At 42.9% G+C, this 25698-nt stretch overlaps 1 protein-coding gene across 2 annotated transcripts in view; it reads right to left on the bottom strand.

Annotated features, from left to right (window-relative positions):
* LOC119977373 (nectin-3-like) overlaps positions 1–25698 on the bottom strand; it is a 254335-nt gene that overhangs the window by 39743 nt on the left and 188894 nt on the right. For both annotated transcript variants that reach the window (XM_038818200.1, XM_038818199.1), the window contains exon 2: positions 17529–17870. In XM_038818200.1, the coding sequence (XP_038674128.1) occupies positions 17529–17870 (342 nt within the window). The remainder of the gene's footprint in view (positions 1–17528; positions 17871–25698) is intronic.

The raw sequence follows: 25698 nt of genomic DNA, 5'->3' as shown, positions 1-25698 counted from the left end.
TCATTTGTCCAGGAACGTGCAGGTTAGGTTACGGGTATAGGGCGGAGTGGAGTGGTGCTGACTCGACGGGCCGAATGGGCTTCTACACTGTAGGGATTCTCTGATTACATGAATGTGCAAATTTCACATTAGTCACCCAAGGTCAGAATCGAACACAGGTCTCTAGCGCTGAGGCAGAAGTGCTAACCACTGTGCCACCCTTTATATTTTATATATTTACAATATAAATTCACATGATTCTAAAGCTGTACATATGCTTCAGCGGCATTGCACGAGAAACCTTGAGCTAAAGAAGAGAAAAGTAGTCAGGACTTCTTGCTTCCAGTTGTGCCTGGAAAGCATAAATTTGAATACTGAGCATGAAGCTCAGATTTAGTGCCTTGTCTAGTTTAATAACCCACTGCTGACTTTCAAACTAACATCAATACCAAAGGTGAAGAACCGGTTTAAAACTGTTTTGCGACTGGATTTTCAAAGTTCATTTACACTGGGTAGACAGACCTTGACACCATCAAGTCGTAGAAGATCACACTTAAAACTGGATTATCCTCATGTCATTACTTTGCAGCACTGCCATTACAGAGTTAGAAAGTTTGTGAGATGCGCTCAATGCAAGTATTTTTTTTTTTCTTGAACGGGTCCAAAACATAAAACTTGTCAGGAACATATCAACATGTTTGAGGGGCTATTTAGTGATGTCACTACGATTTGGTAAAGCATTATTGGCCATCAGAAACGTCCTTTATTTGTTTTATTGAACTGTGAACAAATATCCAGCAAGCTAATTGGAAATGTACTTGCAAATTAGTTCAGTGTCGAACAGAATATTTTGATCTAGAGACTACCAAGGTGATACATGCAGAAGCTGAGTAATCAGCGTTGTTCAATCAAGAGTGTCAGGCATGAAGATATTTAAACACAAGTTGGCTGCAAAAAAAGATAGCTGCCTGAGGATCACCTGACTTTGTTTTGTGGATTGAAACACTCCCCTGTCTCCAGAGGACAAGGACCCATCCAAACTGTTGTTGACTCAATGTCTTTTTCCTGAAAAAGCATTGAAAAGGGTAATTTTAAATTGACTGAGCCACTTAGTTACAAAACCATGTCTGTGTTGAAAACTATCAAAGCGTGAAAGGTTACAAGAGATCCTACAAATTAGCCCAACCCACTAATGTTTTTGGACAAATTTTGAACTCATAATTGGTCACAAGGCAGCCCGGTTTGTTACCTGTGTTTTTCAACTAAAGACAGCCTCACAGCTAACTGAGAAGTCATCTGCTTTAAACTATCATAAGACGTAGGAGCAGAATTAGGCCACTCGGGCCCATCGGGTCTGCTCCGCCATTCAATCATGGCTGATATTTTTCTCATCCCATTTGTTATGGGAGCAGCGTTTTCAGAACCCCAAAATGTATCATGGAGTTCAACCAGCCTCTTCCTTTAATGTATTGTTGCTTTTGAAGCACACGGCTTGGTCTCCAGGTGTGGTATTACAATTATGGACACATGGGTTTTTAAACACAAAACAATGTTTATTCCATGAATTCAACTTAACCTTTTTAAATAAATATTGGATCCCTTAACACCCATTACTTCAAAGATAACCCCCAAAATAATACAACACTAAATAATCCCTCAAAATGTTCCTTCAAACCTCCAAAAGACTTAACACCTTTAAACAGAAACACATCAGGTTAAAGACATTACTATTATGAGTTTAAATCACCCAAATGATTCAGTGATAATCTTTCCTGGCAGAGATCATCGCAGATCCAGCTCACTGCAAACACAGACACACCCAAGCTTTTTTCCTCAAAACTGAAACTAAAACACTGCAAAATGGCTGAACTAAAAACCCAGCTCCACCCACACTCTGACATCACTTCAGTAATATGAGCTGCTCCATTTCTTCAAGGTAAATTGCTTGAACATCCATTTCTTAAAGGTACTCTCACATGACACATTCTCCTGCCTTCTCCCCAGAACCCCTTATTAATCAAGACCTCCAATCCAGCCAAAGCTCGAGTAACAATAGGCCTGCTATGAAAGAGACTCAAATAATTACTACCTGTAATTGTTTCGCTTTTTTCCTTCATCTGTATCTAGTATTTTGTGTGTGTGATAGTATGTCAGATGTCACGTTAAACCTCGAGGCAAATGTGTGCCAATAAATTATTTTTATTTTTAAATTTACTCCAGTTTTTAACAACATAAGCTCTGGTAAATAATAAGGTTTACTAATATTATGTTATTATGGTTTAAGTTTCAGGGGAAGGCACAAGGAACAAGCTGGTAGGTGATTGAACTTTCTACTTTCCAATAAATAGTCTGTAAAAGTAAACTTAAGACATGGCAGGGTCACCTGGAATCTCCATCCTGTAAGTTGTGCCACGTCATAGACAATTCTCGTGGCTTAGATGAACACCAGGAGATGTCACCAGCCGCGGAGACCTGAGCCATGGGCTTCAGAACTGAAGTGACGGCTGGATTCGCCATGGCGTATCTGTAAGGCTCAGAACAACGTGCATAATAATAATCTTTATTATTGTCACAAATAGGCTTACATTAACACTGCAATGAAGTTACTGTGAAAAGCCCCTAATCGCCACACTCCGGCGCCTGGTCAGGTACATTGAGGGACAATTCAGAATGGCCAAACTACCTAACAGCACGTCCTTTTGTGACTTGTATGAGGAAACCGGAGTGCTCGGAGGCAACCCACGCAGGCACGGGGAGAAAGAGCAGACTCCGCATAGACAGTGACCCAAGCTGGGAATCGAAACAGGGACCCTGGCGCTGTGAAGCAACAGTGCATAATATGTTGAGGGAGGTTGCCACACCACAGATTATTAAACGGTAGACCGAGAGGGAATGGGAACTGTGAGCCAGTCCAGGAAGTCTACGGAGGTAGTGCAGGAGTCCTGAATCCATCTCGCTCACTAACTGGATTTCCATTTGGGATACCAAAGAACATAGAACAATACAGCGCAGTACAGGCCCTTCGGCCCACGATGTTGCACCGACATGGGAAGTCAAAAACTAAAGGCCATCTAACCTACACTATGCCATTATCATCCATATGCTTATCCAATAAACTTTTAAATGCCCTCAATGTTGGCGAGTTCACTACTGTTGCAGGTAGGGCATTCCACGGCCTCACCACTCTTTGCGTAAAAAACCTACCTCTGACCTCTGTCCTATATCTATTACCCCTCAATTTAAGGCTATGTCCCCTTGTGCTAGCCACCTCCATCCGCGGGAGAAGGCTCTCACTGTTCACCCTATCTAACCCTCTGATCATTTTGTATGCCTCTATTAAGTCACCTCTTAACCTTCTTCTCTCTAACGAAAACAACCTCATGTCCATCAGCCTTTCCTCATAAGATTTTCCCTCCATACCAGGCAACATCCTGGTAAATCTCCTCTGCACCCGTTCCAAAGCTTCCACGTCCTTCCTATAATGAGGCGACCAGAACTGTACGCAATACTCCAAATGCGGCCGTACCAGAGTTTTGTACAGCTGCAACATGACCTCATGGCTCCGGAACTCAATCCCTCTACCAATAAAGGCCAACACACCATAGGCCTTCTTCACAACCCTATCAACCTGGGTGGCAACTTTCAGGGATCTATGTACATGGACACCGAGATCTCTCTGCTCATCCACACTACCAAGAATTTTACCATTAACCAAATATTCCCCATTCCTGTTATTCTTTCCAAAGTGAATCACCTCACACTTCTCTACATTAAACTCCATTTGCCACCTCTCAGCCCAGCTCTGCAGCTTATCCATGTCCCTCTGTAACCTGCAACATCCTTCCACACTGTCTACAACTCCACCGACTTTAGTGTCATCTGCAAATTTACTTACCCAACCTTCTGTGCCCTCCTCTAGGTCATTTATAAAAATGACAAACAGCAACGGCCCCAGAACAGATCCTTGTGGTACGCCACTCGTAACTGAATTCCATTCTGAACATTTGCCATCAACCACCACCCTCTGTCTTCTTTCAACTAGCCAATTTCTGATCCACATCTCTAAATCACCCTCAATCCCCAGCCTCCGTATTTTCTGCAATAGATGACCGTGGGGAACCTTATCAAACGTTTTACTGAAATCCACACCACATCAACTGCTCTACCCTCGTCTACCTGTTCAGTCACCTTCTCAAAGAACTCGATAAGGTTTGTGAGGCATGACCTACCCTTCACAAAACCATGCTGACTATCCCTAATCATATTATTCCTATCTAGATGATTATAAATCGTATCTCTTATAATCCTCTCCAAGACTTTACCCACAACAAACGTGAGGCTCACCGGCCTATAGTTACCGGGGTTATCTCTACTCCCCTTCTTGAACAAAGGGACCACATTTGCTATCCTTCAGTCCTCTGGCACTATTCCTGTAGCCAATGATGACATAAAACTCAAAGCCAAAGGCTCAGCAATCTCTTCCCTGGCTTCCCAGAGAATCCTAGGATAAATCCCATCAGGCCCCGGAGGCTTATCTCTTTTCACCTTGTCCAGAATTGCCAACACTTCTTCCCTACGCACCTCAATGCCATCTATTCTAATAGCCTGGGTCTCAGCATTCTCCTCCACAACATTATCTTTTTCCTGAGTTAATACTGACGAAAAGTATTCATTTAGTATCTCGCTTATCTCCTCAGCCTCCACACACAACTTCCCACCACTGTCCTTGACTGGCCCTACTCTTATCCTAGTCATTCTTTTATTCCTGACATACCTATAGAAAGCTTTTGGGTTTTCCTTGATCCTACCTGCCAAAGGCTTCTCATGTCCCCTCCTTGCTCGTCTTAGCTCTCTCTTTAGATCCTTCCTCGCTTCCTTGTAATTATCGAGCACCCCAACTGAAACTTCAAGCCTCATCTTCACATAGGCCTCCTTCTTCCTCTTAACAAGAGATTCCACTTCTTTGGTGAACCACGGTTCCCTCGCTCGACCCCTTCCTCCCTGCCTGACTGGTACGTACTTATCAAGAACATGCAATAGCTGTTCCTTGAACAAGCTCCACATATCCAGTGTGCCCAACCCTTGCAGCCTACTTCTCCAACCTACACATTCTAAGTCATGTCTAATGGCATCATAATTGTCCTTCCCCCAGCTATAACTCTTGCCCTGCGGGGTATACTTATCCCTTTCCATCACTGACGTAAAGGTCACCGAATTGTGGTCACTGTTTCCAAAGTGCTCACCTACCTCCAGATCTAACACCTGGCCTGGTTCATTACCCAAAACCAAATCCAATGTGGCCTCGCCTCTTGTTGGCCTGTCAACATATTGTGTCAGGAAACCCTCCTGCACACATTGTACAAAGAACGACCCACCTAATGTACTCGAAACCAGAGAGAGAAATGATTTCCTCAGAGGAATGCCAAGTCCATGGCACCACAGGTAGCTCAGTTGCACAGGAGGGGCAGAAGAAGAGTAATAGCGGTAGGGTATTCAATAGTTAGGGGAACAGACAGGCGTTTCTGTAGCTGTAAAGATGGATCCAGAATGATATGGTGCCAGAGTCAAGTTGTGGGTGTGTGTGTGCACACACTCATGTGCGTGGACTTTACACTTGGTTTATTTGAAATCATAAGCTTTCGGAGTGCTGATCCTTCATCAGGTGAAGTCAGTTCACCTGATGAAGGAGCAGTAATATTTGTGCTGTCAATTTACTTATGAGTGCATGCAGCTGGTTTAGCTCACTCGGCTAAATCGCTGGCTTTTAAAGCAGACCAAGCAGGCCAGCAGCACGGTTCGATTCCCGTACCAGCCTCCCCGAACAGGCACCGGAATGTGGCGATTAGGGGCTTTTCACAGTAACTTCATTGAAGCCTACTCGTGACAATAAGCGATTTTCATTTCATTTTTCATTTCATTCATAACAATTCTAACTGTCATTACAGATGTAAATCCAGGTAATAGAGGCGAGGAAGTGAATATTCAGTAATATTTAACATTTAAGAAGGTTAGGCAAAAAGGAAAAGGAGGTGGGGTAGCACAATTAATAAAGAATGAGATCAGTACATTAGTGAAAGTGTTCCGATTCCAGATCAGACCCCAATAGTGGCTAGGATACTGGACAGAAACAGCAATTTTTTTAAATTTTGTAATACTATGGAAATTATATCTTGCCCCCGGAGTGACTTCACGAAAATAGGGGTATTGTTAAGACATCCTGGGCAGTTAATTCCAGCCCCACGTACACAAAATCATGACACAAGTGAATTAAACAATATTTCTTAGAATATTTAAACAATATGTCTTTGGCTGCCCATTCATCACAGACATCAGGTTTGTAAACATAAACCTGATAACTGTTTATTTATAACAAGAGCTATAATGAAACATGCAGTAAATAAAACTTTTTAACGGTAAGCTAATACCTAATACCCACCGTTAACTTGCCCCCACCCTCTACACACTTTTACCCGTGCACATTAAACCTATGTCCCCTCATACTTAACTCTCCGACCCTCGGAAAGAGCATCTGACTATCCACTCAGTCCATGCCACTCATAATTTTGTAGACCTCTATCAGGTCGCGTCTCAACCTCCCGTCGTTCCAGTGAGAACAGACGAGTTTATCTAACCTCTCCTCATACCTAACGTCCTCCATACATCCTAGTAAACCGCTTCTGTATCCTCTCCAAAGCATCCACATCCTTCTGGTAGTGTGGCAACCAGAATTGTACACAATATTCCAAATGGGACCTACTCAGGTTCTGTACAGCTGCAACATGACTTGCCAATTTTTATACTCAATGCCCTGACTGATATGGGGCTGGTTTAGCTCACAGGGCTAATCGCTGGCTTTTAAAGCAGACCAAGTAGGCCAGCAGCACGGTTCGATTCCCGTACCAGCCTCCCCGGACAGGCGCCGGAATGTGGCGACTAGGGGCTTTTCACAGTAACTTAATTGAAGCCTACTCGTGACAATAAGCGATTTTCATTTCATTTCATTTTCATGAAGGCCAGCTTGCCGTATGCCTTCTTGACCACCTTATCCACATACGTTGCCACTTTCAGTGATAGGTGTAAATTCACGCCCAGATCTCTCTGCCTGTCAGTGTTCCACCATTTACTGTGTTATTCTTACATGCACTGGACCTTCCAAAGTGTACTCCCTCATACTTAACAGATTAAACTCAATCTGCCATTTCTCCGCCCAAGACTCCACCCAGTTTATATCCTGCTGTATACTGACAATCCTCTTCACTGTCCGTAACTCCACCAATTTTTGTGTCTTCTGCAAACTTAATCAGACCAGCTACATTTTCTTCCGAATCACTAATATACACCACAAATAACAACGGCCCCAGAACTGATCCCTGTGGAACACCGCTACTCACAGCCTTCCATTAAGAAGAGCATCCTTCTACTGCTACCCTCTGTAATCTGTGCCCAAGTCTGTATCTGTAGCCAACTTTCCTCTGATTCCATGTGCCTTCACCGTTTGTACCAGTCTACCATGAGGTACCTTGTCAAAAGCTTTACTGAAGTCCATGTATATAACATCTACTGCCTTTCCCTCATCTATCATCTTTGCCACTTCCTCGGAAAACACAATCAAATTAGTGAGACACAACCTCTCTTTCACAAAACCAGGCTGTTCATCACTAATAAATCCATTTGTTTCCAATCCTATCACTAAGAATCTTTTCCAATAATAAGGCTCACTGGCCTATGATTTCCTGGATTATTCCTGCTGCCCTTCTTAAACAATGGAACAACACTGGCTACTCTACAGTCCTCTGGAACTTCACCTGTAGCCAATGAGGATACAAAGATTACTGTCAAGGCCCCAGCAATTTCCTCCCTTGCCTCCCTCAGTATTCTAGTGTACATCCCATCAGGCCCTGGGACGTAACTACTTTAATGCTTTTTAAGATGCCCAACACCTCCTCTTTATTAATATCAATAATATAATGGAAATAATGGAGTAAACAATATGGTATATTAAAACAAACTTTATTATAACGTAGTATTAAAATCTCTTTAACATCACACCAGAAAACAGCTTACAATTATCCCTTATACAATGCTGATCAATGGTGAATACAGCAACCCTTAACTGCAAGAAACAAAAAAAACACCAGTTTTCAATCTACTGTTAAATACCAGTTAGCACACAGGAATACCTGCTTTACAGGGATGTCTGGACACTCTAATTTGAGAAATAAAGATATTTTAACACTACTTTAAAGAAAAGATCTGGATACTGTCAGAATTATGCAGAAACTCTGGTTGTATTTCTTCAGAAGCTGCTTCATCTTGTTTCAGCTCATCTTCTAATCATACTCTTCTAAATTGCTTGGAATCAACAGACATATAGAGATAGATAGAAGTTACAGTGCAGAAGGAGGCAATTCGGCCCATCGAGTCTGCACCCGCCCTTGGAAAGAGCACCCCATTAAAGCCCACAACTCCGCCCCATACCCGTAACCCAGCAACCCCACAAAATCTCTTTGGACACTAAGGGGAATTTAGCTTGGCGAATCTCCTAACCTGCACGTCTTTGGACTGTGGGAGGAAACCAGAGCTCCGGGAGGAAACCCACGTAGACACGAGGAGAACGTGCAGACTCCGCACAGACAGTGACCCAAGTCGGGAATCGAACCTGGGAACCTGGAGCTGTGAAGTGACAGTGCTACGCACTGTGCTACCATGCCGCCCAACCTTTTAACTGAACTGAGATGTTTGATCTCTGTTCACATCTGCAACTAACACTAAATGTATAATACCTTAATTATATCATCTTACCAAGCTTAAGTCTAATTAATGCCACAAGGAGTCCCCTTAATCCAAACATTCCATTAGCCCAAGCTTTTAACGATGCATTAATTGCACCCCTGGCTACCAAAATATTTCAACCCCGAATTCCTTAAAAATTCAACCCTTATTGCACCAAATACCTATAATACAAAATTCATACATTCATCATAAAAGTGTGTTACAGATGCCTGGTCATCTCTCAACAATGACTAATATTCTGGACCAGAGCTACAACTTTAAGTTTTAATACGGGGCGGAAAGATCGATTTGTTCCAGGAGTGATAATGTAAAAAATAGAGCTTGGTTATTTTGCAAGCAAGCTTAATTAAAACTTCAACCCTAAAATTAACAGATTACATGTCATTTCTTAACCTCAATGCACTATTTCCCATTAAACAGCACTTTGCAGAACATGGAGTTCTCATGCCATTTGGGCAGACAAAGGCATTTACAACGCAGTTTTTCTTCAGTTCGGGACAATCGTTCAGAACCCTTTTCCAAAGCCTGCCTTGGTGGTCATTTTCATGACCTCTCTCGGTCGCTTTCCAAAGCCTACTCCTCTAACTATTCAGAACAGCATTCTCTCTCTCTCTCTCTCTGTCCAAGCTCTGCCAAGCCACTCAACATAGGTTCTCTGCTGATATTTCCAGGCTTGAACCCATCAATGTTATCTTGGCTGTTTGATTGTCCACTCCCATTTATACAAAAGAACAGAGCCATGCTATTGCTATACAGCTAACCTCTCATTGACGGACAAAGAGGCCATCAGACTCTTTAATGGGCTAATAGCTGGTCAGACAGGAGTGTCCCAAAGAACAATGGATCTGGGGCATTCTGTGTATTCCCACTAATCAGTTTAAGTCTGACTGGGACAATGCAACTCAGCCAGGTATGGCCTATCCTTGTGACTCTGTGCTAGCATGGTTTGTTTTCTCCCTCAGTCAGTTTATCCCTTACATTGCCTGCTGCATTGAGGTCTCATTTCTGGACCCAAAATCCTAATAGATGGCAAGGTCGAAGATGTGGAATCAGTTTGGGTAGAGCTAGGAAAGAGCAAGGGGTGGCAAACATTGGTGGGAGTTATTTTTAGGCCACACAATTGTGGTGGTAATGGCTGGAATGGTATAAATTAGAGGTGTATGTAAGAAGGGTAATACAGTCAACATGACGAACTTCAATCTCGATATTGACTAGGTAAACCAATAGTGTGGAGGATAAATTACTGGATTGTCCACAAGATGGTTTTCTCTCTATTCAGTATTAGTTTGCCTTGTATAGCCATGAACATTCAACTTTCACATAATCTCATTGAATCCCTACAGTGCAGAACGAGGCTATTCAGCCCATTGAATCTGCACCGACCCTCTGAAAGATTACTCTACCGAGGCCTATTCCACTGCCCTAACTTCGTAACCCCACCTAACCTGCACATCTTTGGACAATAATGGGCAATTTTAGCATGGCCATTTGACCTCACCTGCACATCTTTTGACTGCAGGGGGAAACCGGAGCGCCCTGATAGAAACAGGGGGGTGGGGAAAGACATGAAAAGCAGCTAGTATGCCATAATTTCTCCACACAGGCCATTCTACTATCCTGAAAGTAGATGCCCAGAATAAAGTTGATGGGGAAACAAGAGATTTCCGATGGAAGTTATTTGAAGCCTCAAACTTGGGAGCATAGTAAAATACATGTAATAAATGTAAGCTTGATAAGATATCTGCACCAGCATAAAGACAAAGGATCCTTAAAAAGGTTAAAGTACCGTCAAAAATATTGTTAATTTACATATTGTAAAATACCACACGGTAAAGGATATGCCACCATAGCAAAAAGAACCAACTACAAATGAGATGTAAGTGGTTAGAAATCATTTTAACACTTGCCTACTAAACTTGAATCTGTGATTCAAAGTTAGTAATAATTTTAAAGCTAAGCAGTTGGAGAGAAAAACAGCTCCATGGAAATGCTCTTACCCTGGCTTTTGCATTCTGATGAAGCCACATCACCTGGAAGTTTTTTGCCTCCTCTACGTCGTACTGGTTATGTGGTGATGCTGACTCCTATGATTGCCTTAAGCAGATAGCCTGGCTACAATAGAATTCCATGTAACATACAATAGTGTTGAACAGAACACTGCAGTAAATCACCATGGCTCCTATGATAGCATCTTCCATACCCATGAACATCCTGAAGGGCAAAGGCATCAGATGCACAGAAGCACCACCACCTTTAAGTTTCCTTCCAAGCCATGCACCATCCTGACTTGGAACTATACCGCCTTTCCTTCACCGTTGCTGGATCAATGTCCTATAACTAGGGCAGCACGATAGCACAAGTGGAAAGCACTGTGGCTTCACAGCGCTAGGGTCCCAGGTTCGATTCCCCGCTGGGTCACTGTCTGTGCGGTATCTGCATGTTCTCCCAGTGTCTGCGTGGATTTCCTCCGGGTGCTCAGGTTTCCTCCCACAGCCTAAAGACGTGCAGGTTATGTGGATTGGCCATGATAAATTGCCCTTAGTGACCAAATAAAAAGGTTAGGAGGGGTTATTAGGTTACGGAGATAGGGTGGAAGTGAGGGCTTAAGTGGGTCGGTGCCGACTCGATGGGCCGAATAGCCTCCTTCTGTTCTCACTCCCTTTCTAACAGCACTATGGGTGTTCCTGGATACATGGACTGCAGTGGTTCAAAAAGTCGGCTCACCACCACCTTCTCAAAGACAATTAGGGATGAGCAATAATTGTTATTCTTGCCTGGATCGATGTCTGCATCCCATGAATAAATAATATTTTTTTTTTTTTTTTTTTAAAAGGTAATGCAATGGATGTAATCTATAGATAAGGCACCACATTGCAAACTCATGCGTGAGGTCACAGACTGCGAAATCAGGATGCAAGTAATAGAGTGGATTGCAAGATGGCTATCAAACAGAAAACAGAGTAGGAGTTAAAGATAGTTTCAGACTGGTGGTGGAAGATAGTGTTCCACAGGGATTGATGTTGGGACCACTGTTGTTTATCGAAAACTTAAACAAGCTTGAGAATTGTAAAGACCAAAACATTTTCAAGGATGATATCAGAACTGAGATGTTGCAACCTTCAGAAAAGAAAGCAACAAAAGGTACAGGAGTAGAAGAGTGCATAGTCCCTTGGTCCCAACTCAACAAGATCATGGCTGATTTTCTACTGCAAGTCCACTTTCCTGCCTGCTTCGTGTGTGCCTCAATTCCACTAAGAGCAGCCCATTTCAGCTTTCAATTCAATAATGCAACATCCACAACCCTGTGGGTTAGAGAATTCGCAGACTCACAACCTTATGAGTGAAGAATCTATCCATGTCAGTCCTAAATCAGTGCTTATCTTGAGCACTGTTTACAGATTGCCAAGCCAGCAGAAATAAACTCTGTGCCTATCATTAAATCCCTTTAATGTTTCAATGAGATCCTTTGCATTCTCCTAAACTCCAGGGAGCGGAGGGCCCAATTTACTCAGCCACTCATTAAAGGAAAAACTCATCATTCAAAGACCCGATCAACTGAGCCTTTGCTGTACTGCCTCCAATGCAAGGATATTCTTCCTTAGCTATAGAGACAAAAGCTATGAACAGCAATCAGGTTGTGGTCTCACCAAAGGCCTATACAACTACAGCAAGACTTCCTTAGTCTAATACTCCAATTCACTTTCCAGAAAGGAAAATATTCCATTTGCCTTTCTAATCACTTGTTGCACCTGCCTGTGAACCTTCTGTGTATTTTGTACGAGTACATCCAAGTCTTTCCAAACATCAATACTTAGAACTATCACGCCTTTATAAAAAAATTGGTTGTTTTCCAATTCTTAGTACCACCGCCAAACATTTCTGCACATTATACTCCATCAAACACCATGGTCCCCATTCGCTTAACTGCAGTCTATGTCTCCACGCAGCCTTTGGGCGAAATTCTCCCAAAAGAGAACAAAGTCCACTAGCGAGCACGTTTAACCATGTGTTTCTCAGCACTGCGAGACTCGTGACTCGAGTTGTATAAGAGGCCTGAACGGGGAATGTGCGGCCAAGGCACTGTTTTGTACAGTGGGGAACGCCGCTCGCCGGAACTCCCCAGTGTAGCGAGAGATCGTAATGGCGTCCCAATCTCCAAGGACTCCGAAACGATCCCCAAAACTGCCCCCATCCCTACCCAAGGGCAGACGCACTATGGATGGTCTCCGCCTCCCCGCAACCCAACACCCACGCAGTGCACCCTCGGCACGATCGCATGCAAACGATGGCAGTTTGGCAGTGCCAGGCTGGGACCCAAGTGGCACTGCCAGGGTGCCGGGCTGACACTGCCAGGGTACTCCAGTGGCACCAGCAGTGCCAGGGCACCACCCTGCTTGAAGTGCATGCAACTTGGAGCTTTCGATCACCTGGAAGACCACTACAAGTGCAGTTCTGTCTGCTCCCCATTTGTGGGGACCAGTGCTGAACAGTGCTCGCCGAGGTCTCTGAGGCAAAGGAGATGAATCCCAAAGCCGCAGGTAACTCGTGAATCTGCACATTAGAATGAGGCTAGCTGTCTCGCTATAATATGCAGATTTGCTACAATGGGAGAGCTTGCGTTGGATCTCGCGAGGCTTTGCGAGCAGGGTAGATCCCGGGAGCAGGGTCTCGTGACTTTCATCAGCCATGCTGCGCTGCGGCGAGCTACTTTTCCAGCAGTGCGGTTGTTGGATCGTGCCCTTTGTGTCTTCTTCAACAATTTACATTGGCATTAATTTTGCATAGTCAGAAAATTTGGATTCATTATTCTCCATCTCTTTGCCTACATCATGAACATAGATCGTAAACAGCTGAGTACCAACTTCAAAATGCTTCCTGTCCATTACAATGCCAATATATTACCACAGTAAGAAGTTTACAACACCAGGTTAAAGTCCAACAGGCTTGTTTCAAATTACTAGCTTTCGGAGCACTGCTCCTTCCTCAGGTGAATGAAGAGGTGGGCTCCAGAAATATATATATAGACAAAGTCAAAGATGCAATACGCCACTTTGAATGCAAAACTTTGCAGGTAATTAAAGGCCCAGTCAGAGCAACTGGAGAGGGGGAATAATCACAAATTAAAGAGGTGTGAATTGTCTCAAGCCAGGACAGTTAGTAGGATTGGTAGATGATCTTGTCTATAAATATATGTTTCTGAAACGCACCTCTTCATTAACCTGAGGAAGGAGCAGTGCTCCAAAAGCTAGTGATTCAAAACAAACCTGTTGGACTTTAACCTGGTGTTGTCAGGCTTCTTACTGTGCTCACCCCAGTCCAACACCGGCATCTCCACATCAATATATTACCAATTCAATTAGCTCTTACTTGATCTAATAATCTTTTTGTGTGACACTTACTTGCTCTGCTTGAATTGACCCTACCAGTTTCCGCAGTGCAATGTAAACCTCCTTGTGACACTAATAAAGATTACTGAAATTTGAATACATTTTTCAAATCATATTGACTTACAAAATTATACTATAAGGCAAGTATATTGTTAAGCCTTCCTAAATTATAGATTCCAGTAGTTTCCATTTTTCTCTCTGCCTCCTTTTTTGAATTGCAGTGTAACATTTGCTATTTTCCAGCCTGCTGAGCCCATTGTAGAATCCAGGGAACTTTGAAAAAGCATAACTGCACTACCACCACCTTTAGCTTCCTCTTTTAGAACCGCAGGATATAGGCCATCAGATACTGAAGATTTGTTATCTTTTATCCCTTAGGTTTTTCCAATATATTTTCTCTGCTGCTATTAATTATTTAAGTTCCCCATTCATATTACCCCTTTGATTACCCTCTACTTCTGGTATGTAATTTGTGTCTTCTGTGAAGGTAAAATATTTGTTCAGAATTTCTGTCTTTTCTTCATCCTCCTGTTTCTCCTGTCTCTGCCTTGAAAGAACAATGTTTACTTCTTTATATATTCTTGTAAAAGTTCCTTTAATCTGTTTTTAAATTCCTGGCTAGTTACTCTCAAGCTATTTTTTCCCCCTTTTATTCATGCTCTGGTCGCCGTTTGCTTGTTTAACAATCTTTCCCAATCCTTAGGTTTACTATTATTCCTTGCAACATTATAAGTCTCTTATTTTAATGTAATAATTTCCTTCATAAGACACAGGTGGATTGCTCTGGCTAAAATTTTGTTTTTTAATGTGACGTATTTTTGTTGAACATTTTGAATCGTTTCATTTAGTGTTTCCAACTGTTTACTCATGGACATACCTTTAGTCAAGCCAATCCACCTTAGCCAGTTCTTCATACTTATGTAATTGGCTTTGTTTAACTTTAAGATTCTTGTTTTAGATGATGAGTACTTTTTTTCCCAGATGATCTTTTATTAGGATACTATACTGTCATGTGAAGTGCAGTTGCCACTTTACGAGATCTAAAACTTCTTTATCCCTAATTGGCTCCACAACATATTGTTCCAGAAGACTGCCACAAAGGCATTCAACAAACTCCTCTTCCAAACTACAAGTGACAATTTGATTTGTCCACTCCGATTATTACATTGCCTTTGCTACAATCTTTAATCATCCATGCCAATCTATGGCCTTCAATCCAACATCAATGGCTCTTGATAACTCCTGTGCCAATTGTTGCCAACTCATAACTCCATCATTTTCACCCCTCCCCCTATGCCAAGTCAGCCAAAATTGACCTCAGGATCTACGGTGAGGTGAAATAAAGTTATTCAGCATCTACTGGTGAATTCACTAATTAAAAAACGCTTTTTGATAAAGACCATTCACTACATTTAACTACTTAATGCTGAACAAAAATGAGCACCAAGATGTATGGCCCACTTCAAAGAGTATATAAGACTTTGAGCTATCATTTAAAACTATGAACTGAGACACCCTATTATGATAACTAAATGTTGTGAAATCAGTCATGCAGCACTAATGCTATAATGATAGTCAAAGAACAAAGAAAAGTACAGCACTGGAACAGGCCCTTCGGCCCTCCAAGCCTGCGCCGATCATGCTGCCCATCAAAACTAAAATCTTCTACATTTCCGGGGTCCTTATCCCTCTATTCCCATCCTATTCATGTATTTATCAAGATGCCCCTTAAATGTCACTTCCACCTCCTCCTCCGGCAGTGAGTTCCAGGCACCCACTACCCTCTGTGTAAAAAATTTACCTCTTACATCTCCTCTCAACCTTGCCCCTTAAACCTATTCCCCCTAGTAATTGACCCCGCTACCCTGAGAAAAAGTCTGACTATCCATTCTGTCTCTGCCCCTCATAATTTTGTAGACCTAAAGGCTTATGTCAATAGATAGTGTGAAAGACAAGCAATTATTTTGGTTTTAAACACATCAGACGATTCTTACAAAAACGTAAAGGCCATGAGATTTAAATGCCTCGACAACTTGCAGTTCGCTTGACAGCTCCAATGAGTTTTCACTTATTAAGGCACATTCATGTCTACTTCCAAAAATACCAAAAGACACAACTTTCCTCAAAGTTGCCCCAGACATCTGCCAAAGGGTTCTCTGAAGTAACTCCAGGAATCCAGTTTTGGATATCTCGCTTGAGGAAACTGGACTCAGACACCCAACGGTGCAGAAGGAGGCCATTCGGTCCATTGGGTCTGCACTGGCCCTGCAACATTTCTTTCAAATTTTCAATGGTTGGAACATTTAACCATATCAGCAACCAAAATAAAACCTGTGGCGTTGCAAAGTTCAGTTTGCCATCTTTCAATCTACCAAGCACTGAAGAGGGCTCTTTCTGGTTTTGAATGCCTTGCCCCATTTACACTGTTTTTACTAGAAATTCTATCCCGTCGCCCGCAGGACTAATTCGTCTCTGCACCGCTGTCTCATCGTCAAAGTCAATTCTGCCAGAAAAGTTAATTATGCAGTGCAGTTACTTCCTCTGTGAAGGAATATCCCATTAGACCCTGGACTCGTGTATTTGCCCTCTTTCTTTCTCTATCCCGCCTTAACTGTATGAGTGAAAAGGAGGCTACATGGCATCCTCCTCCTGTATTTGATGGGCGGCAGGGTAGCACAGTGTGTAGCACAGGTGCTTCACAGCGCCAGGGTCCCAGGTTTGATTCCCAGCTTGGGTCACTGTCTGCGGAGTCTGCACATTCTGCGTAGGTTTCCTACGGGTGCTCCGGTTTCCTCCCACAAATCCCGAAAGACGTGCTTGTTAGGTGAATTGGACATTCTGAATTCTCCCTCCGTGTACCCGAACAGATGCCAGCATGTGGCGACTAGGGGATTTTCACAGTAACTTCCTTGCAGTGTTAATGTAAGCCTACTTGTGATACTAATAAAAGATTATAAATTATTGAGTGTGTGCAAATAAACTACCCCTCTGAGATTTGCTGTGGGGTTATTTGTAGGTTTGAGTGGGAAAACTGGGAGTAGTTGAGGCAAACAGCATAGATTCACTTTAAGGAGGCAGGTAAACACTTGAGGGAGAAAGGGACAGTACGATATATTGTTAGCATATCCGGAAATCTCTGCTCAGTCTTGAATTCCATGTTGATAACTTGCCTACTTTAACCAGTCAGGTGGCACAAATCACAATTATTACCCAGTAGTTAGAATGGTAAAGCAAGGCCTTGAGGCTTTGACTTTAGATGCCTTCACTGAATTTCTTCAGGGCAAACCAACGTTAATAGATAGGATAAATTTCACAACTGATATTTTAAGTTCTAGTATTACATGATTTTAATATATTATATATACATACCGATTACAGTCACAATGCTTGTTTCTTGATAATTTCCCAATGGGAAAGTGACCACCTTGCAGATGTAGATTCCAGAATCTGAAAACCCAACTCTAGTAATCAGAATTGTTGCGTCTTTCAAAGATGGGTTTGTGAACACAGCTCTTCCTTCATAGTTCCCTTGGATTGAGGTTCCATAAAGAGGATGAAACACTGCAATAGTGTCTGAGGTCCCATGTTCTTGCTTCTCCCAGGAGATCTGAGTTACAGTTTCTTTCACGGTAACCAAACACTTTAAGGTGACGTTTTTGTCCAAAATTGCAGATACCTTCTTATCAACAACAACTGGTCCAGCCAAGGTACCTGTTAATAAAAATAGATTATACATTTTTTATAGCAAACATTCTCTTCCACAGACATTTTTTAAAAAGAAAATCTAATGGCTCAATTAAGAAATGCATTGTAGCTTGATCGATTTCTGACCTCTTTGTCAGTGTGCGGATCTTTACCAGAACAATGACGAGGGCTCTATAACTGGAAATGTTTTCAGGCGGAAGAAGGAAAATCCAACAAGGTTTGCATTCCTAAACAGTATGAACCGAACCATTGTAGAAAATTAGATTATGTCCCTTTGGTGAAAACAGGATTCAGCTGAGCACTGACATTCTGAGTTTTCACGGTTCCAGGTCACAGGAAATGTGAGCTTCCTTCAGAAAAAAAAATCTTGCTGTGATTAGAAATAGAGCAAATAGTGGGAGAGCATGAAACACCAATGTGATACTTCCTTTATCAAAGATAAAGCATGGAGTACATCGTAATACCCCGAGGTCCCAAACTAACCCCTTCAACCAATTCATCAAGGAAGGGAGGAAATGAATAAGAGGCCGTGAGCCTGTTTACTAACGGCGGCAATCGGCCTGTGGAGTAGGTGGCTTGCCACTTGCCACCAGCAGGATACTGCGGTCCTGCCGAAGTCTACAGCATTTTGCATGGGGATTCCGCCACAGGGAGGTACCTTTGGTGGACCAAAAGATCCTGTTGGCAAGAAAGGCTGGAAAATCCAGAGCAGTTTATCTCAGGATTTCAAAACTGAGTCATTGTACCTTAGAGGCTTTAGGTGGTTTTCATCGATGTCTATATATTTCCATATTTTTTGACTTGTTTTCTTCAATAACAGCACTGCTATTCCTTTGATAGCTGAGACTGCCTTTTATTATCTCTCAGGGTGTCAATATTTGTCAAGGAATCCAACAAAATATAACAAAACTGTTACAATGACCTCAAACTAACATGGCCATTTAATCAAAAATCTCTAGACTAAATTCTGACTGATAGTTGACATTGAGGACAGCTTTCCAAAGGTGCAGCAAAACAATTTTAGCCGTATGCACTGATTTCAGTAGAAAAGACCTCATCAAACATCTACCCATTAGTAGGGAAATGGTGCTGGGAAAATTGATTGGGAATGAAGGCAGATAAATCCCCAGGGCCTAAGAATCTACATCCCACAGTGCTTAAAGAGATGGCGCTGGAAATAGTGGATTCATTGGTGATCATGTTCTGGGATTCTATAGACTCTGGAACTGTCCCTGCAGATTGGAGGGTAGCTTACATCACTCCAATATTCAAAAAGGGAGGTAGAGAGAAAGCAGGGAATTATAGACCAATAAGCCTAACATTGGTAGTGGGGAAAATGCTTGGATCCATTATCAAGGACTTTATAGCGGAACATTTAGAAAGCAGTGGCAGGATCAGTCAGAGTCAGCAAGAATTTATGAAGGGAAAATCGTGCTTGACAAATCTGTTGGAATTCTTTGAAAATGTAACCAGTACAGTTGACAAGGGGAGCCCAAGTCCTGCATCAGAGATTATTGTGCAAAATTAAAGTGCATTGAATTGGGGGAAATGTATTGAGGTGGATAGAAAACTGGTTGGCAGCGAGGAAACAAAGAGTAGGGATTAATGGGTCCTTTTCAAATTGGCAGGCAGTAACTAATGGGGTACCACAGGGATCGGTGCTGGGACCACAGCTATTCACAATGTATATTAATGATTTGGATGAGGTAACAAAATGTAACATCTCAAAGTTTGCAGATGATATTAATTTAGGTGGGACGGTGAATTGTGATGAGGATGCAAGGATCCTACAGCATGATCTGGACAGGTTGGGCAAATCAATGGCAGATGCAGTATAATTTGGATAAGTGTGAGGTTATTGACTTTGGAAGCAAAAAACAGGACGGCAGATTCCTAACTGAATGGTTATAAATTGGAAGAGGGGAGTGTGCAGCAGGACCTGGGTGTCCTTGTGCACCAGTCGCTGAAGGCAAGCACACAGGTGCAGCAGGCGGTAAAGAAGACTAATGGTATGTTGGCCTTCATTGCGAGAGTTTTCGAGTATAGAAACAGGCATGCGTTGCTGCAATTGTACGGTGCCTTGGTGAGGCCACACCTGGAGCATTGTGTGCAGTTTTGGTCTCCTTCTCTGAGGAAGGATGTTCTTGCTCTCGAGGGTGTGCAGCGAAGGTTTACCAGACTGATTCCAGGGATGGCGGGAGTGTCATATGAGAAGAGATTGACTAGGTTGGGATTGGTCTCGCTGGAGTTCAGAAGAATGAGGGGGGGATCTCATAGAGACTTATATAATTCTAACGCGACTAGACAGCGTAGATGCAGGGAAGATGTTACCAATGATGGATGTGTCCAGAACTAGGGGTCACAGTCTGAGGATTCGGGGTAAACCATTTCGGACAGATATGAGGAGACATTTTTTTACCCAAAGAGTAGTGAGCCTGTAGATGTAGCACTTGGGAGAATGGAATCAAAGGCTATGGGGAGAAAGCAGGATTAGGCTATTGAGTTGGATGATCAGCCATGATCACGATGAATGCCAGAGCAGGCTCGAAGGGTCAAATGGCCTCCTCCTGCTCCTATCTTCTTTGTATCTATGGACCCCCATTCGCTAAGTCAAACGCAACAATTAAAGGCACCATTTATATTTTGTCTTGCCATTTTAGCAGTAAATGTATTAAAAGGTTAAAGTACACATGAATATACTGTGTGAATATGAGTGGAGATCCCACAAGTAGAGACCCCAAACCCGATGACACTGTTTACTACTCATCTTTATTTCCCAAGCAAAACTATTCGCACATCTGGATTCGCAATTCATCACATATGACTGATGACTTATGTACTGGGAAACACCAGCCTAGTGTTTTTAATTAAAACATTATGAAGGTTATTTTGGGGGGAAAAGCGAAACCAGATGTCAAATATGCCAATAAGACATGTCAAATATGCTCATAAGAAATGTCTGATTTTAGCTCACAATTTGGAGGCCAATTGCAGATTACTAGGATTCAAATATGCATGAGATGTTAAAACACCAAATGCAAGCTCTGATTAGCAACAACTTTTGAAGAGCGGTTTTTGTAGCCACCAGAAACACAATTCCACTGAAGGTGTGGAGTGTACTGGATGACAGATAGCTGCACCTAGATGGCAATGGACCAAAGCAGAGGGCACATAGGTTCTCAGATAAAGCATTGGAGATCCTGGTACAGGGTTCACAGAAGATGAGGAATATGGCTACATGGAGAAGAGAGCGAATAATGAGGCCAATATGGTGGGAGGAGAGCTGAGCAGGTCACAGCCAAGAGCCCTGACCCTTCCGTTATTGTATTCTCACAAGCTAAAAAACAAATCTTGCAGCTCTTCAACCATATAAAGTAAGCATCACACATACAGAAACATACCTGCCAATACTCATCACAACTCCTTCTCTTCCCAATTTAGTATGTTACAGGCAGCAGCTTGTTATAAGAAATAGGAGAAGATGATGATAAGGAGAGGGGAAGCACGTGTAGAACATCACACCCCTCAAGGATGCAGTGTTGGTGATGATTGGGAAAGGAGTGGCTGATGTCATGGTTCCAAGCAGAACAGGAGATACATTTAGAAACATTTAAAATTATGAAGGTAATAGATAGGATAGATGCGGGCGGGTTGTTTCTACTGGTGGGTGAAAGCAGAACTAGGGGACATAGCCTCAAAATAAGGGGAAGTAGATTTAGGACTGAGGAACTTCTTCACCCATAGGGTTGTGAATCTATGGAATTCCTTGCCCAGTGAAGCAGTTGAGGCTCCTTCATTACATGTTTTTAAGGTAAAGATAGATAGTTTTTTGAAAAATAAAGGGATTAAGGGTTATGGTGTTCAGGCCGGAAAGTGGAGCTGAGTCCACAAAAGATCAGCCATGATCTAATTGATTGGCGGAGCAGGCTCGAGGGGCCAGATGGCCTACTCCTGCTCCTAGTTCTTATGTTCTTATACCACCATATCACGTCAATCTAGTTTTCTCGTATATTTGCAACATTTCACATTTCCTAATCTCCAAATCAATCCTCACTCTCAACTCCAAATTGTCTCATGAAATATATTCTCCCCATGGTGACCATGCATGCTGCACCCCAACTTTTCTAGCTTGATCATCCAAACAGGATGGAATAGCAATCGATCACCCCACCCCGCAGAAGGAAGAGGGGAATGGAAGGTACTGCGTCAATCATTAGCACTGTTGTGCGCACTAGTTCAGAGACTGGCACCACACATAACTTAGAATATAGAATAGTGGGCAGCAGAGTGGAAGGGACACCGCAGATGCCACCATGTCAGAGTGGAATATGGTGTCACAGATTAGTTCTGCTGCAAAGAAGTCAGATGAGGAGCTCATAAGGAAAAATCTGAGCAGTTTAACAAAAATTCTGAGCAGTTTAACAAAACAAATGTTTGTGGTGCAATAAATAAAGGGGGCAGCAGGTAGCATTGTGGATAGCACAATCGCTTCACAGCTCCAGGGTCCCAGGTTCGATTCCGGCTTGGGTCACTGTCTGTGCGGAGTCTGCACATCCTCCCCGTGTGTGCGTGGGTTTCCTCCGGGTGCTCCGGTTTCCTCCCACAGTCCAAAGATGTGCAGGTTAGGTGGATTGGCCATGATAAATTGCCCTTCGTGTCCAAAGTTGCCCTTAGTGTTGTGTGGGGTTACTGGGTTATGGGGATAGGGTGGAGGTGTTAACCTTGGGTAGGGCGCTCTTTCCAGGAGCCGGTGCAGACTCGATGGGATGGGCCGAATGGCCTCCTTCTGCACTGTAAATTCTATGTTAAAAAAAATGGCCTACGTATAAGCTTACAGGTTGTGGCTATGGGCTATGGTTATGTCAAAAGAGAGGCTATGGCTATGACATGCATGGCCTGAGGTTTAACACAAAGATGTGGCCACATAAAACAGTGAAAGACTGGTCCAGTCCAGATGATGGCCTTTGGAGTCTGACGTCATGCAGTATGATACCCAAGACAACAGCTTCAAATACAGCCATTGCAGTTCCCGCCGAAAAACACATAATTTCCATGAAATGATAAAATGCTTATCTGGAAGCACAAATCGCTTTAATTGCACTAACAGCATATTTTGTGAAATGGTAAAGTGCTTCAAAGGATGTCTCATGATGACAGGCTGGGTAAATTTTGTCTACATTCTCCGGGATTTAGGTTAGAAAAATAAATGATCTAATTGAAACAGTTCAGATTCCGAAGGGCTTGACAGGATAGAAATGAGAGAAGTGGTTTCCCTTTGCTTAGGCGCACAGCCTAAAAAGTCACCAGTGGCTGCGAGAATCACAGAATAATATAATGCAGAAGAGGCGCTACTGCCTATCGAGTCTGCACTAACCTATGAAAGACACCTGATCTGCCTACTTAATCCCATTTGCCAGCACTTTGCCCGGAGTCTTGAATGTTATGACAAGGAACAAACAAAGAATAAAGAACAATAAAGGGCAGCAGGGTAGCATGGTGGTTAGCATAAATGCTTCACAGCTCCAGGGTCCCAGGTTCGATTCCCGGCTGGGTCACTGTCTGTGTGGAGTCTGCACGTCCTCCCCCTGTCTGCGTGGGTTTCCTCCGGGTGCTCCGGTTTCCTCCCACAGTCCAAAGATGTGCGGGTTAGGTGGATTGGCCATGCTAAATTGCCCGTAGTGTCCTAATAAAAGTAAGGTTAAGGGGGGGTTGTTGGGTTACGGTTGGATACGTGGGTTTGAGTAGGGTGATCATGGCTCGGCACAACATTGAGGGCCGAAGGGCCTGTTCTGTGCTGTACTGTTCTATGTTCTAATTCGGCCCTCCAAGCTTGTGCCGATCACGTGTCCTATCTGGACCGGCCGCCTGTATCCTTCCTTGGCTGGCGGCCGATGAACTAGCTCGAGACACTGGGCTTTGCTGATAGCACGGGATAAGTGGTTTGGATTTCTTGGGAATATTTCTCTCCCCAATAGAGTTGGGCTATAGTTTCGCTTTCAGTTCAGAAACTGGAAGAAACTTCTCTGATTTTCTCTCTCTGATTATGATGAAATCTCTCTCAGAAAAATAATTTCTGTGCATTTCATATTTATTTCTATGATAAATAAACAGTAATTGTGTTTCACTTACAAACCTGTTGAATATAAATTAGTGGGCAGCAAAGGGCCAAATACTTTGGGAATTTTACACAAATTGTTGGTTAATTTACTTGTGTTGGGACTCCGTAGCCTGTGGGGTTGGAATCGATCACACACTAGCCCAGGATGTCGTAAGAAACTAAAAAGGCATAAAAGCAGGCGTACTGCAACAGTGAAACCACAGAGACTATTGAAACTTCAAGGTGTTGAAATGTTTCTCTAACAGACAAGCTGCAGAATGGCTCTCCCCTGCAAGAGGATTTTAGCACAGATTACAGCTGTGCTGTGCGCTACTAAGGAGTATTCAACAAGAAAGCAAGCTGGTTTCAATGCTTCACAGACCTACCGTGACCCCCACCTGGGGGAGTCCCCCAACATGGCGCCCTCCAGCCCAGCCAGAGTCCCCCAAACCACAGCTCCTTTGAAGGACCTCCCCCATGACATCTGGCCAGCTGTTATTTTGCGAACCAGTACTAAGTGGAGAGGGGTACTCCCTTCTCCCTCTTGGAGCCCATGGCACCTGGTCTCAATTTCTAAAGTCCAGTAGTAACTGGCCTGATGTGACATCCCGCGGGACGGGGGGGGGGGGGGGGGGGGTATCCTGTAAGGTTGGAGCATATGACTTCAATCTCGCTAATTAAATTACAATCAAGTAAAATGCATGCTACTCTGGTTCTCACCCTTTCTGGACAAGATTTGGATCACGGCAGCTTGAAGGGCCTGGGAAGACCACAAACTGCAAATCTCGCCTGGGCCTCACACCATATTTTTCCGACATAACTGCATTTGCACCACGTGCAAGGTGGCCGGAAAATCACATTCATATTGCAACTTAAATTTTAAGTTAACAGTTTTGATATACCAGCATTTTCAATTAAGTCAAGCATTTCTACACAGTCAACAAATAATTGCTACAGGGTCATACAATTTATATATTTCTATTTTCTTCTGCTCCATTTGACAGCAATTGTTAACGCAGCCCTTTCTTGAGAATCTGTGGGTTGCCTATTACAGGATGTTTAGAATTACTATTCAAATAAAAGTCAAACGGCAGGTCTATACATCTGAACCTTGTAATTCTTTTCCCAAAAGCAATTAGAATTGGAAGATGACTTCAAGGGATGTTTTTTATTTACTTTGGAAGTAAGTAGCTGCACTACAGTATTTTAATGTTCAAATATTTTTCTCATTGAAAACTAAACAATATTTTAAAGTCAATTTTGATCCGCCTGTGCTATGTTTTTTAAATTAGGCAAAATATTTTAGTTGTTGTAAAGTATGAATTTCTTTGGAAACAAGCTTGCACTTTGTACTTGTGAAAGGTGGTCCCTAATCTGTTAGTTGAAATAATGCAAATTTATAGAAGTTAGTTCAGAGAACTTAGAATTTACAATGCAGAAGGATGGCACATTGAGTCTGCACCGGCCCTTAGAGGAGTACAAGAACAAAGAACAAAGGAAATTACAGCACAGGAACAGGCCGTTCAGCACTCCCAGCCTGCGCCGATCCAGATCCTTTATCTAAGCCTGTCTCCTATTTTCCAAGGTCTATTTACCTCTGTTCCCGCCCGTTCATATACCCGTCTAGATGCCTCTTAAATGATGCTATCGTGCCCACCTCTACCACCTCCGCTGGCAAAGTGTACCAGGCACCCACCACCCTCTGCGTAAAAAACTTTCCCCCTCTCACCTTGAAAT

This window comes from Scyliorhinus canicula, chromosome 14 (genome assembly GCF_902713615.1).
Source record: "Scyliorhinus canicula chromosome 14, sScyCan1.1, whole genome shotgun sequence".
NCBI lineage: Eukaryota > Metazoa > Chordata > Chondrichthyes > Carcharhiniformes > Scyliorhinidae > Scyliorhinus > Scyliorhinus canicula.
This window is presented reverse-complemented; position numbering and strand designations above follow the sequence as displayed.